General features: G+C 49.2%; 1 protein-coding gene across 1 annotated transcript in view; it reads left to right on the forward strand.

Moving 5' to 3' along the window:
- The first annotated feature begins 547 nt into the window (after positions 1-547).
- The window catches only part of TEX35 (testis expressed 35), a 30,638-nt gene continuing 15,869 nt past the window's right edge, over positions 548-15,316 (forward strand). The window contains exons 1-5 of the mRNA XM_047754403.1: positions 548-714; positions 1,562-1,655; positions 3,754-3,818; positions 3,993-4,027; positions 4,134-4,294. Coding sequence (XP_047610359.1) covers positions 548-714; positions 1,562-1,655; positions 3,754-3,818; positions 3,993-4,027; positions 4,134-4,294 — 522 coding nt within the window. The remainder of the gene's footprint in view (positions 715-1,561; positions 1,656-3,753; positions 3,819-3,992; positions 4,028-4,133; positions 4,295-15,316) is intronic.

Below are 15,316 nucleotides of genomic sequence, written 5' to 3' on the forward strand. Positions count from 1 at the left end.
CAGCTGCAGTGCCAGTCAAGTCCTGCGTGATCTGCATTTTAAAGGTGAGAAAGCGGTGGCACCAAGAAATTACTGGCTCAAGACTGACAGATAGGATACTGGATGGCAGTTCAAGCTTGTGTCACTGCAGAGCATGAGGTGGGGTGGTGATCAGCCCCCAACTAGTCCTCCCCCAGGGAGGCCAGGAGCCCCCACCCCGAGCCCGACCAGGCTCTGGCTCCCTGAGTCAGCACAGAGCAGAGACCGAGGCATTTTCTCTGGGGATCCGAGAACAGCGGTACCTCGCCCCTGCCTCCACCCCCGTCTCTCTCTCCCCTCCTCCCCATCTCTCTCCTCCTTCACTCCCCGCCCCCCAACATCCTGTTTATGCCCAGAGCTCTCTCTGTCCCCCTAAGAGCTAGGCTTTTGGAAACCAAAGCCTGGAAGACTCTTTTTTTCCTGCCCTCCACCCCTTCACACCCTTCCTGGAGGGAGGGCCAACGGGAAAGAAGAACAGATCGCTCCTGCTTGGACAATAACGTCCTGCACAATGTTTTCTTGTGCAGTGATGGCCTCAGATGACTCCGTCCCAGTGGCAGAACCCGTGTGTGCCAGGGCCTCTCAGGGCCACCCTCTGGGGACAGACGAGAACCTGACGATTCTAGCCAGGAAAACGCCACCCCTGCCAGGACCCTCTCACCTGGCCATTCACCCAGGGATCCTCCGTCTCTGGAGGTAAGGGCCCCTCCAGGCCTCCCTCCCGGAGTGGATAGGACCAGTGGCAGGTGCACAGAGACTGTGGCTGAAGGCTGCTCCGGCTCCTGGCACTTTGGCTTGAAGGTCCATGTGCATTTCTCCTCTCTCCTGTTAGTCTACGAGCAACGTCTTTCCCCTGTTTTTCTTTTTCTTTTCTTTTCTTTTGTTTTTTCCCTTTTTTAGACACACCCAGGGCATACAAAACTTCCCGGGCCAGGGACTGCATCCGAGCCTCGGCTGCAACCTCTACCACAGTTGCAGCAACACTGGCTCCTTAAGCCACCGCACCACAGCGGGAACTCCTGCGAACTCCCTGAGAGCTGGAACGGTGCCTTGGTCACAGAGCACTCACCCCATAACAAGCATAGCACACGTTCTCAGTGAAGAAAGAGGAGGCGTTCTGGTTGGTATTAAAGGGATTTGCTACTGTGCTTCTCTGTGGAGTCCCACTCCGACCTGAGACTCTGTCTGGCACATAGAGATCTTGAGTACATGAGTGAGGGAGGAGCCTTTCCCTGGACACGGAGGGCAGGTGATGAGGAGAGGGAGGACAGCCCTGCTCCCAGGACACCAGTGTCACCCTAGCTGTGTGAGGAAATGCAGGCTGGATAAAAGCAACAGAGAGAAGGAAGCAGCGGGCTTCCTAAGAGACCTAGGAACAAACACAGTTTGCATGAACCAGTGCAAGCAAAAGGCAAAAGAGTGTGGAAACCCCGTGCAGCATCGCTTCCCAGCCCCCAGATCAGGACTGCTTTTCCACCTGGACACAACGCACCCAGAGATATGGTCCACAGCTCCAACTTTCCCACAGTCTATTTTCTCCCAGACCAACTAGACCTGTGTCCCCGGAGTGGAAGCTGCATTTCCCACACTTGCTGAATGACTGGGACGTGCTCTCAGCACCCCTGGTGTTCTGCACAGTGAGTTGCTAACAGCCATGCAGGACCTTCGTTAGAGATGTGCCTTGTGGCTGCAATGCCCGACCAAGCGCATCCAAGTGGGTTTTCTCAAAGCCTTGACTCCCATGACATAACTGAAAAAGTAAATTTCAGTCTCTACCCCCAGTGCCTGGCACAAAGCTCCTAAAATCCTTGTAATTCCCTGAGCAACAGCACTGTCTTTTTTTCTAATGAAGTGACTTTTGCTGAGCTCCTGCAAGGGGACTGGTCTCTAAAAAGACCAAGTCATGATGAGCAGCTTCGACGCTTCAGCTCCCATCCCTCCGAATTCATGATCGCTCCCACCTACGTAATGAAGCCTCCACAAAAATCCCATTAAGTACGGGGTTCAGAGAGCTTCCGGGTTGGTGACACGTGGAGATTTGGGGAGACTGACAGGGAAGCTAAGCCTTTTCCTCATATCTCGCCCTGTGCCTTTCTTCCATCAGGCGCTTCCTGAGTTCTAATCCTTCTGTAATAAACTGGAAATCTACTAAGGAAGATGTTTCTCTGAGCTCCGAGATCTGCTCTAGCAAATTGAACCTGAGGAGGGGGTGGCGGGAGCCTCTGATTTATAGCTGGTGGGTCAGAAACATAAGTAGCAAAGGGTGGGATGTCTGAGGGGGGGGCGGGGAGGGTGGAGAGCCTTGTAGGGCTGAGCCCTTGGCGGGTCGATCTGACACTGTCTGTCTCCATGGAAGGTTGGAACTGAGTTAAATCGTAGGACACCCAGCTGGTGCCACGAAAAATTGCTCCTTGTGGGGGAAATCCCCACATGTCTGGTGTCGGAAGGGGTGGGTGTGGAGAGGTGTGGTGTGAGAATAAAGGAGAAACACAGAGCGAAGACCGGGGGTGGTGTTTCTAAACAGTTTTCTAAATAATCTGCAAGAGGGGGGTTATGAAATTGCTATTTTCCAATGGTATGATGAGGGTTAGACGAATTAATCTTTGCAGTGGGTTTGATACACAAATTCCAATGCACACAAAAAAAATATTACCTCTCTACCTCTAAATCAACTCAAGTTTGGAAGATGTCCGTGCAATAAAATGCACCTATGTTAAGTAGAGGGTCTAATCGGGGTCACAGACTGCATGTGCATGGGGAACCACCACCACAATTTCCTACACCCCCAAATGTTCCCTCCAGCCCTTTGCAGCCATCCTTCCCCCACCCAGCTTCAGGCAACCACTGCTCTGCTTTCTATCCCTGTGGATTCATTTTCTAGCATTTTGTTTGAAAGGAATTTCGCTCAGTAAAATGTAAGATTCACCCATCTTGTCATATGTATCTTGTTTTTTATTTTTTATTTATCTTTGAGGGGTACTCCAATGTAGAGAAATACGACAACTGGTTTATTCCTTCTCCTGCTGCCGAATTTGGCGGTGGTTTTGTTTGAGGCTGTTATGAATGAAGCTGCTGGGAACATTCATGAACAAGGGAGTTCCTGCTGTGGCGCAGCAGAAATGAATTCTACTAGCGTCCATGAGGATGAGGGTTTGATCCCTGGCCTTGCTCAGTGGGCCAAGGATCCGGCATTGCGGTGAGCTGTGATGTAGGTCTCAAAAGTGGCTCTGATCCTGTGTGGCTGTGGCTGAGCCTGGGAACCTCCATACGCTGTGGGTGTGGCCATAAAAATCCAAAGGGGAAAAAAAATCATGAACAAGCCTCTGTGTGGACATATGTTTCTGTTTCTTTGGGGTGGGATTGCCAGGTCATATGGTAACTGCTTGCTCTCTCGAATCCAACTAGGAACCATGAGGTTGCGGGTTCGATCCCTGGCCTCGCTCAGTGGGTTAAGGATCTGGCTTTGCCGTGAGCTGTAGTGTAGATCGCAGGCGTGGCTTGGATCTGGCGTTGCTGTGGCTGTGGTGTAGGCCAGCGGCTACAGCTCCAATTCGACCTCAAGCCTGGGAGCCTCCATATGCTGCTGCGGGTGTGGCCCTAAAGGACCAAAAAAAAAAAAAAAAAAACCACTCCCCCAAAAGAACTAACCCCCCCAAAAAAGAAACTGCTCTCTTCGGGGTGGAGGTGGGGTCTATATTGTTTTCCACTCCCACCAGCCATGCATGAGCGTTCCAGTTATTCCACTACCTTGGCAGCGTGTACATCAACTTAATTTTCACTCTGAGCTCACCCCCTACCAGGTAAGGAAGAAACTCAGCCTTATCTATTTTCAGGGCTGCTCTCTCTCTCTCTCTCTCACACACACACACACACACACACACCTGTTCAGTTGTTCTCCCTACATCCTCAGCCGGCCCATGCCTTCCTCACCTATAACCTATTTCCCTGATGACCTTCCTGCGGACTCGCCCCAGGCCCCAGCGAGTGACCATTCTTATCAAAGGGGCAGGTGAGGCGCGAGCGCCTCTGCTGTTTCCCTGGCAACTAATGAGCCCACGTGCGGTCGCTCCCCCTATAAATGGCCGCCTCCCCCTCCCACCCCCACCCCGCCCCAGCAAAACTGCCGCCAGCGTGTCCTGTGCGGCCAGCCGTCCCTCCACCGCGCGCTGCGGGCTGCCACTCCAGGACCGTGCTTCAGACAGGTCCGCTCCCCCATCCGAGAAACACTGATGTCTCTGTGGCTGACTCCAGGCTCTTTCTTCGGTCTCAAAGCTGGGTGAGTACAGCCCTCGCAGGCCTGCAGTGTGCAGCCCAACACACACGCACGCGCACGCACACACACAGAGTAGGGGAAGCACAAAGAGCCTGGCTCTCACCTTGTGCCCTCCATTGACCTGGGTTCTTGCAGGTCTGCTAACCGCGCCACGGCTGAGCCCCTCAGGGACTGAGGACATCCCCCGTCCTCGCACCGCTGTTCCTCTCTGAGGTCCTTTTCCTGTCCAGGACACTCACAGATAAGCACAAATGAATAGTTAAAATGTTATCCTGTCATATATACCAAGCACTTAGCAGCCAGACCCATAGCAGATGCCCAATTAATGTTGTTTCCTTTTTCCTTAAAAGAAGGGAAGTTTGTTCTCTGCATCCCTGGCCACATGTCCCACCCTGAAAAACAGGGCTTCTGGGTGAGAAGTTTTTTCCCTTTCTTCTTCTTTTTTTTTTTGGCTGTGCCCATGGTGTGTGAAAATTCCTGGGCCAGAGACAACCTGAGCCGCAGCGGTGATAATGCTGACTCCTTAGCCACTAGGCCACCAGGGAACTCCTCTCCCTTTATTCGTGCCCGCTGTTATGAACCATTTATTCTGCTTTTAACCCAAACCCGTCTTGACCACCATCTATTGCAAATGTGGATCTCACTGCCCAGCGAACAGAGGCAGTTGCCACGTATCTGTTGAATGAAAAAAATGAATGGATCGTTTACTGTTGATAATTTTATGGATGTGGACACAACCTGTTGAAAACAATTGAACCCTGTGGGGCTGTTGTTGTTTGAATAGAAAGTTCTGCTACAGGTAGCCTCTCTAAATCCCCACACAGCTGGGGAAGGCAGTGGGGGCTCCGCAGGCAGGTCACAGGAGCCTTCTAGGGATCCAAGGGGCCTTTGCTCTTGGGCGCCCCCTAGGGGCCATCACGTAGAACTAAGCAGCCCACCTTGCTGCCTCCATCATAAGAAACACTGGTGCCTGAACGGGCAGGTGAACCTTTGGATTCTAAACCACTGCTGCTTGTACTTTTCATTTAAGAGCTGTTTTAATAACTGATCTTAAAAATTTCTCCTTTATGTCTTTAAAGGCAAATAAATGTGTTGGCCGATAAGTACATGAAAAGAGGCACAATATCACGAATCATTAGGGAAATGCAAAACAAAGCTGCAGTGAGACAACCACCTCACACTCATTAGAATGGCTACTGTCAAAACAACAGAAAATAGCAAGTATCGGTGAGGATGTGGCGACAAAGGAACACCTGTGCCCTATTAGGGGGCAAGTAAATGGTGCGGCCTCTGTGGAAAATGGTATGGAGGGGCCTCAAAAACTTAAAGGTAGAAATGATGATCCAGAAATTCCACATCTGGGTATATTCCACAGAGAACTGAAAACAGGGACTCAGGAGTTCCCGTCGTGGCTCAGCAGTTAACAAACACGATAAACATCATCCATGAGGATGCAGGTGCGATCCCTGGCCTCACTCAGCAGGTTAAGGATCCAGTGCTAATGTGGGCTGTGGTGTAGGTTGCAGATGTGGCTTGAATCCCGAGTTGCTGTGGCTCTGGCTGGTGGCTACAGCTCCGATTGGGCCTCTAGCCTGGGCATCTCCATATGCCACAGATGTGGCCCTCAAAAGCAAAAAACAAAACAAAAAACAAAACAAAACAGTACAACAACAATAGCAGGGACTCAAATATTTCCACACCCATGTTGATACGATTTTCACGATAGATAAAAACAATAGATAAAATGCAGAATCACGAGGATGAATAAACAAAATGTGGTAGAAACATACAATTCAGCTTTAAAAGGAGGAAATTTTGACTCATGCTACAGTTTGAGGACAGGACGTTATGCTGAGAGGAAAAAAGCCTGTCACAAAAGGACAAATAGTGCATGATTCCACTTAGATTAGGTACTGAGTCAAAGTCACGCAATAGAATAGTGGTTGCCAGGAGTTGGGGGCTGGAGGGAATGGACTGCTGTGTAAAGTGAAACCAAGCAGGACCCTGCAGAGCCCCTCTGGATACAAATCTCCTCCGAGTTCCCCGTTTCTTTTTTTGTTTAAAAAGAAAAAAAAAAAAAGAAATCTTTCGTCTCCTAGGTGGTCCCTTGAGCCCAAAGAGTGGACTCAAGCAATTACTACTTAGAGATGCGAAGGAATATAGAAACAAAGAAAAGCTTACACAATAGTTCAATCCTAAAACAGAGTCACAGGAAGCTAGTTCCTCCTGAAGGGATTCGGAGAACAATCTGATGCACAGCTTCGTGTTGTTCTGCAGAAGCCAAGACCCCTCACACCCAGGTACACGCTGACCACAAGCACGTGAACCTCAGACTAGCTGAAACTAGAGAATGATGATGAAGATTCCTGAAACATCACCCTGTTACTTCTCCACCAACCAATCAGAAGAAAGTCCACGAGCTGATCATGCACCTGGCAACCCTCACCCCTAATGTTGCCTTTATTTTATTTTTGAAAAAGTTATTTTAGAAATTCCCATCAGGAGTTCCTGTCGTGGCACAGGGGTTAACAAATCCATCTAGGAACCATGAGGTTGCGGTATCGTTCCCTGGCCTTTCTCAGTGGGTTAAGGATCCAGTGTTGCTGTGAGCTGTGGTGTGGGTTGCAGACGCGGCTTGGATCCTGCGTTGCTGTGGCTGTGGTGTAGGCCGGTGGCTACAGCTCCGATTCGACCCCTAGCCTGGGAACCTCCATGTGCCGTGGGAGTGGCTCAATAAAAGGCAAAAAGACAACAACAAAAAAAAAAGTTCCCATCATGGCTCAGCAGAAATGAATCTGACTAGCATCCCTGAGGACTCGGGTTCAATCCCTGGCCTTGCTCAGTGGGGTTAATGATCTGGCGTTGCCGTGAGCTGTGGTGTAGTTTGCAGACAAGGCTCAGTTGCCATGTTGCTGTGGCTGTGACTCAGCTCAGATGTGGCATTGCTGTGGCTCTGGCTCCAATTTGACCCCTAGCCTGGGAACCTGCATATTCCACGTGTGTGGCCCTAAAAAAAGCAAAAACCAAAAAAACCCCCAACAGAGTTTTCATTTTATGAAAAAGATTTCTGGGGGTGGATGGTGATGATGGCTGCATAACATTACGAATGTACTTAACACCACAGAATTGTACCTTTAAAAACAGTTGAGATGGTAAATCTTTTGTGTATCTTACTGCCATAAAAAATTGGAAAAAAGGGAGTTCCCGTCGTGGCTCAGTGGTTAACAAATCTGACTAGGAAACATGAGGTTGCTGGTTTGATCCCTGGCCTTGCTCAGTGGGTTAAGGATCTGGCGTTGCTGTGAGCTGTGGTGTAGGTTGCTGATGTGGCTTGGATCCCACAATTCTGTGGCTCTGGCATAGGCCGGTGGCTATGGCTCTGATTAGACCCCTAACCTGGGAACCTCCATATGCCACAGGAGCAGCCCAAGAAATTGCAAAAAAAAAAGGCAAAAAAAAATTGGAAAAAAGTAAATGTTTCCTGAATTAATATGATTCACCTAAATTGGCTGTCTTCCTTTTCATTAACCTATTATGTATATTATCTCCAATTTTGATCATATTATCTCTCAAATTACTAAATTATTTTAAATTCATATAATGATATATGTGTACATGTGAACTTTTTTTTTTTTGGCTGCACTTGAAGCATGTGAAAATTCCTAGGCCAGGGAGCACACCCGTGCCACAGCAGCCACTAGAGCTGCTGCACTGATAACATCTGGTCCTTAACCCACTGTACCACAAGGGAACTCCTTTTTTGTGTGAAATTTTTGATCTGTTCTCATGTAATTTTCTTCAACAATTACTTCCTTCTCTTAGTAGTTTGAATAACTGAATAGACTCTTTTTTTTTTTTGTCTTTTGTCTTTTTAGGGCTGTACCTATGGCATATGGAATTTCCTAGGCTAGGTCGAATCGGAGCTGTAGATGCCAGCCTATACCACAGCCACAGCAATGCCAGAACTACATCTGTGAACCACAGCTCATGGCAATACCAGGTCCTTAACCACTGAGCAAGGTCAGGGATCGAACCCACATCCTCATGGACACTAGTCCGGTTCGTTCACCACTGGGCCACAATGGGAATTCCTGCATAGATTCATTATTGATTTCCTTTCGATATTTATTTCATTTTAGTTGTGAAGTGGGGGATCCCAGGAGGAGAAAGTTAGCTGGGTGCACACCACATGTGCCTGGGTATACCTATGTCAGCTAAATCTTCCTGACCCCTGCCCCCACCCAGCACAGTCCCAGCCCTGGGGCGGGGGTGGGGGGGGCTATACGTTAAAAAGAGGAATCCCTGGTACTGCTGCCCTGAGTAAGGACAGGCAGGCATTGTCCCTGGGAACGAGGGGCCTTTGGAGCAGCTACGGTTCACAGGAGGCAGGCACCCACCCCTACCCATTTCACCGTATTTAACTCTGAAACAGAACATTCAAAACCCCTATGAGGTAGGAAGCTTATCTCATTTTCTGCATTGACGAAACACGTTCAGAGAGGTTAAGAAACATGCCCAAGGTCAACCAGGATGGAGAGGACCTGGGATTTGAAGCCCAGTCTTAGGAGGTTACAGCCCAGGCTCCCTACCAATAAAGGCTGTGTTTCCCAAGGCTGCTATTCCGAGCCTCACGTCAGGGCTACTGAATCAGAGTCTGAGAGCTGATGGATATGTGTATCTATGTGACTGAATCACTTTGTTGTACAGCAGAAATGCTCGCCACCTTGTAAATCAACTAGACTTTCAATAAAACTTTAAAAAAGAGGGAGAAAGGGATGGAGTCCCCCATCTGCCTTGTGCGCGATATCCTCCTACGGGCAGGCAGGCGGGCAGGTGTGCAGGCTGCCTCTTTCTCTCCTTTAGCCCCAGTTCCACAAAGGTCAAGTGGCAAATGCGGACACGAGTGATGCCTAAATTTTTCACACCTCCCCCCAGGGGAGGATGGTGGTGGGTCCTCGCCCTGCAGCTGAGGTGGCCTGGGGAGGAGGTCAAATGTGCTGGCTCGGAGTTCCCGTCGTGGCTCAGTGGTGAACGAACCTGACTAGGAACCATGAGGTTGTGGGTTCGATCCCTGGCCTTGCTCAGTGGGTTAAGGATCTGGCGTTGCTGTGAGCTGTGGTGTAGGTTGCAGACGCAGCTTGGATCCAGCATTGCTGTGGCTGTGGTGTAGGCCAGTGGCTACAGCTTTAATTAGACCCCTAGCCTGGGAACCTCCCTATGCTGTGCGTGTGGCCCTCAAAAGAAAAAAGGCAGAAAAATAAAATAAAATTAAAAAACAAAAAGCATGCTGGCCATATGGCCCAGCTATATGATCGTATAGTACTGTAGCATTTACTACTGAAAAAGATCCAAGGAGGTCCCTGGTGGTGTAGTGGTTGGGGACTCAGCATTGTCACTGCTGTGGCTGGAGTTGGACCCTGGCTGCAGGCAAGGCAACACAAGAAAGGAAAAAAAAAAAACAAACCTAAAACACACATGTAAATGGACCCCTACATTCAATGACCTACTGTATATGTTTAAACATTATTCTGGGTGTGTCTTCGAGGCTGCTGGGGATGAGGTTAACATTTGAATAGGTCCACCAGTCAGGCCAAACCGCCCTCCCTATGGGTGGGTGGGGCCCATCCTTTCTATTGGAGGCCTGGGTAGGATAAAAGGCAGGAAATAATTCTTTCTCTGCCTGTTTTAGAGCTGGGACTTCAGGCTTCTCTACTTGGATGGAAACTGCCACCATTGGCTCTCCTGGGTCTGCAGCTGCAGAGGGCAGATGGTGGGACGTCTCAGCCTCTGTCATCACGTGAGCCAGTCCTCAAAACCAATCTCTTGATAGGTGATCGATCGATCGATAGATGATAGATAGATATGCTATTGATGCTGTTTCTCTGGAGGACACTGACTTACACTAGTAACTGAGTGGAAGGCAGAATAGAAGGCCCATGGAATGCGGGGTGGTGGGGGGTGGGGGTGGCAGGAAGCAGCAGGGTGGAGGCCAGGTCAGGTAACTGACTGGGGTCAGCAAGAGGAATCCCATTGACCCCAGGCTGGCACTGCCAAGTCTCCTTCGTGTGGACCTCGGGGCTTCCGTTTTTCCAATTCTCTGAGTCCCGAGAGCTGAGGGAGATCCCTGCCCCCAACCAGAGGGTTGTTTCATCAATGCGTACCCCACTATTTCCCGAGGCAGGAACCCGCAGGACCCCTGAGGCCAGGCGTGTGTTGCCTGCAGCCACCACAACATGCTGAAGTGTCAGCCTGACACTCGGCTCAGAGGACATCTCCTTACTCCACATTGTGAGAGGAAGGTGAAATGCAAGTCCAGCTCTATGGGCCGTGGGTGGTGACAAGGCCAGGTAAAGGTGAACGCGCACCAGCTAGAGCAGGCAGAGAAGGCTGCCTTGGTCTGCAGCACACCTGCTGGGACAGGCTAGCCTCTCTCTGCTGAAAGGAAGACCCATGTGATATTCCAGTGTCAAGGGGGAGAGGCTGACATAGGTGAGGCCTGTCACCTGCTTCAGGTGAACCCTCCCATTCAGGCCCAGAGTAGAGGCGGGTGGTCCCACGGAGGAGTGGAGGGAGCGTGTCATCTTCAGAGATCCGGCTAGGCACTGGTGAGGGGGAGGTCTGGCACGTGGCAGGTAGTATGACCTTCCCTGCCCCCCCGTGCTTGGTTTGGAGAAGAAACGGTCTAACGTAAAGGGTACTAGGAAGCTCCCAGGGCCAGGAATGAGGTCCAAAGAACATGGCAGGGAACCAGCTCCACGGACTGGGCCATGCCCCACCTCTGGGCTCCTTCAGCACCCTGGGCCCACTTACTGTATTTTAAGCTTGACTCTATGGAAGCCCCTGTCGGCTCCATCCATGATGAGTTCCTAGGGGCCAGGGCCATGTCTTTTTTTTTCTTTTTTCTTTTTTTCCATTTCTTGGGCCGCTCCCGCGATCCGAGCCACGTCTGCAACCTACACCACAGCTCATGGCAACGCCGGATCCTTAACCCACTGAGCAAGGGCAGGGACCGAACCCGCAACCTCATGGTTCCTAGTCGGATTCGTTAACCACTGCACTGCAGAGTGCTTGGCACGTAGTCAGGGCTCAGGGAACGTGTGTGGCACAAACAGGGACTCGAGGTGGAGTCCCCTGAATAGTGACCCAGAGCTGCTTGCTAAGACCCAGCCTGGCCCTGAGCCTGGATAAGGGTAACCTGCCAGTGACGGTAGGACTGAGACCCAGGCAGGCCCTGAGATTCACACTCACTGCCTGGATTGTTACTGTCATCGTTTTCCGAAGGGTAGGGGCACCAGAGGGGGTTACTTTGTTTAAATCAAGAATTAGATAGAAATAAATGAATGGTTTTGTTTAGAGGGCTTGGCAAAGGACCGTGTCCTGTGTTGACTGAAAATAAAAACAAAACAGTGCACAAACTAAAAGCTGAAAATTATGGTTTATTTGGGGGACAAAACTGAGGACTTAAGCCCAGGACACAGCCTCTCAGCTTGGAAGAGGTAAAGGAGAAGCCAGGATATATAGCAGTTTTTGCCACAAAGACCAAATTAGTGTTAATTAAAGAAAACCATTTTTTTGAATGATAATATATTTAATCATTTGTTTTTATTTTTTATTACTTAATGAATTTTATTACATTTATAAGTATACAACAATCATCACAAACAAATTTTAAGGCATTTCCACCCCAAACCCTCAGTGCATCCCCCCACCCCACAACCCATCTCATTTGGAAACCATAAGTTTTGCAAATTCTGTGCTTCAGTATCTGTTCTGCAAAGAAGTTCATTCTGTCCTTTTTTTAGGTTCCACATGTCGGTGACAGAATTTGATGTTGGTGACTCATTGTCTGACTGACCTCACTTAGCATGATAATTTCTAGGTCCCTCCATGTTGCTACAATTGCCATTATTTTGTTACTTTTAATGGCTGAGTAATATTCCATTGTGTATATGTACCACTTCTTCTTGATCCACTCCTCTGTCAATGGACATTTAGGTTGTTTCCATGTCTTGCTATTGAAAAGAGTGCTGCAGTGAAAATCGGAGTACATGTGTCTTTGCGAGTCGTGGTTTTCTCTAGGTAGATGCCCCAGGAGTGGGATTGCTGAATCAAAGGGTAGTTCTATGTTTAGTTTTCTGAGGAATCTCCATACTGCTTTCCACAGTGGTTGCACCAATTGACAATCCCACCAACAGTGTACTAGGGTTCCTTTTTCTCCACACCCTCTCCAGCACTTATTGTTTGTAGATGTTTTGATGATGGCCATTCTGGCTGGTATAAGGTGGTACCTCATAGTGGTTTTGATTGGCATTTCTCTAATAATGAGTGATATTGAACATCTTTTCATGTGTTTTTTGGCCATCTGTAAGTCATCTTTGGAGAACTGTCTGTTTAGATCTTCTGCCCATTTTTTGATGGGGTTATTTTTTTTTTTAATATTGAGCTGTAGGAGGTGTTTATAGATTTTAGAGATTAATCCCTTGTCAGTTGATTCATTTGCAAAGATTTTCTCCCATTCTGTGGGTTGTCTTTTCGTTTTGTTTAGGGTTTCCTCTGCTGTGCAGAAACTTTTAAGTTTGAGTAGGTCCCATTTGCTTATTTTTGTTTTTACTGTCATTACTCTAAGAGGTGGATCTGAGAAGAGGTTGCTGTCGTTTATGTCAGAGAGTGTTTGGCCTATGTTTTCCTCTAAGAGTTTTATAGTGTCTGGTCTTATATCTAGGTCTTTAATCCATTTGGAGTTTATTTTTGTGTATGGTGTTAGGGAGTGTTCTAATTTCATTCTTTTCCATGTGGCTGTCCAGTTTTCCCAGCACCACTTATTGAACAGGCTGTCTTTTCTCCATTGTATATTCTTGCCTCCCTTGTCATAGATTAGATGACTATAGCTGTGTGGGTTCAATTCTGGGCTTTCTATCCTGTTCCACTGATCTATAGTTCTCAGGTTAATGAGTTTAGCACTTTTCTCTGTATGGGAAGATGCTAGAGTCCAGGCTCACTGAAATCCTTCCTTTGATATGCATCTCAGCTACCTGGGACCGGTATCCTGGGTTTGCCCATCCTGTGTCTCCACAGGGTGCCCCATTGGAGGTGGCAGCAGTGGTTGATGGCTTGATGGCAGGCTTCCCACCTCTGTCCTGAGCTCCCTCTGGACTCACCCTTAGGGCAGCTGTAATGTGATGGCTTGATGGCTGTAACATCCTTTGCTTGCTGATAAGGTGGGGATTACATTTGTCTGTTGACACCTGTTTCAGTGTTCAGTTCCATCCAAGCTGTCTTTCCCAGTGAGTATTTTCCTTTGAGTTTTTCCACCCAAAGGAGCAGTGTCATTTATGTCCCTCCTCAACTTCGAGTGAGATTCTAGGGCCCAGAACATTCTTCTCAAAGTGTTTGTCTGTCATGTGAACAAGGGACACCCCAGAGCCTCATGGAGAAGAGGAGAAGGACGAGCAAGGGGGCGGCTGGTGGCCCCGAGGAAGAAGGGGGGGCCAGGGTGGGACCCATGGGCTTGTGGGTTCCATCTCCTGAGCCTGCTGGAGAATGTGCTCCCCACAGAATGTCCATACAGGGTGATGAGCCATTGACCTCTTGTGAGGAAAAGCCCATCATCTGCGGTGTCTTGATGCCAAAAATAGTATCTGCACAATATATGGTAACAAAAAACCCAGTCATGAGTAAGTAAGGTATGAGAGCCCCATTTATCACAGCCACTTTTGTGTGTGTGTGTCTTTTTAGGGCCGCACCTGCAGCATATGGAGGTTCCCAGGCTACGGGTCATATCAGAGCTGTAGCAGCCAGCCTACACCACAGCCACAGCAACGCCAGATCCAAGCCACATCTGCAACCTACACCACACCTCACAGCAACGCCAGATCCTTAAGCTGCTGACTAGGGCCAGGGTTTGAACTCACATCCTCATGGATACCAGTCGGGTTTGTAACCTGCTCAGCTACAACGGGAACTCCCACGGCTACTATTTAAAATGACCAACCCAAGAATCCATGAGGTGTCTCCAAAGAGACGTCCCAACAGTTCCCTAGGACATGTGCTCATGAAACATCAGCCACGACTTACTGCTGCACAAAGACTGACAATTTCCAAAGTTTCCCAAGATATACAATTAGCTGCAACTAGTGGGAATCTCCGTCCATCAGTCAGCTTCTTAGTTGGAAAAAAGGAACCACATTAGCTGGTTTAAATGTTGGGAGGGCTGGAGAAAAAGGCTGGACTCCCAGCTTCCAGCACAGCGTTCAGCCCTACATCAGAGAACCTGCCATTCAGAACCCATGCTTTGCTCTACCCACACCAGCAGACAGGAGGCCTCTGCAGAACTTCCCCACCGTGAGCCTGGGAGCTAAACAAAAGCCATGGATGTGTGCTGCCTGTCCAAGTGGATGGATCTGGATGAATGGGGGTCCTAGGTTTGTTAAAGATAAACTAAACCAGAACAGCCAAGTATCTTGGCATGAACTGCAAAGGAACCTGGGCTCCATTGAATTCAAGATCCAGAAAACAAGCAGCCTGTTTATGTGTATCCTACAGAAGGCTTTTTGCCAACAAGGGAAGACAGCCCAGCCCTGTTCAGAACTCAGACCTGTAACAGGAAGGAAGAAGCAGACCTCTAGAAACTGCTAAATTCTCAGGCTTTGCATGCCCCAAGTCTTCCTCCCCTCACAACTCAGCCACCAGCAAGAGCCTCCCAGGCTGGTCTAGTCTGGTTGCCCTTGGCAGGAGCCCTTCCCACCGTGACTGCCTCCACCGCGGCTCTCAGAATCTGTGCCTGGCTCCCCTGTTTGGAGACGGCTGTAAGCAGCCTTCTCCAGCCCGCTGACCTCTCCACGTGACCCCGGGCTGGCTTAATCACCACCCAGAGCTCCAAGAAGAGATGCCTTCCCCTGCTTGAGGCCTGGAACTCCTACTGAGGGAAGAAGAGTCACACCTTCTGGGCCATGCTTCATGTGGACTCAGCTCTGAGATGCTAATGATCCCAGGGGTGGAATGGCCAAGAGAAGGAAGTGAGTCAGA

This window comes from Phacochoerus africanus, chromosome 11 (genome assembly GCF_016906955.1).
Source record: "Phacochoerus africanus isolate WHEZ1 chromosome 11, ROS_Pafr_v1, whole genome shotgun sequence".
Classification (NCBI taxonomy): domain Eukaryota; kingdom Metazoa; phylum Chordata; class Mammalia; order Artiodactyla; family Suidae; genus Phacochoerus; species Phacochoerus africanus.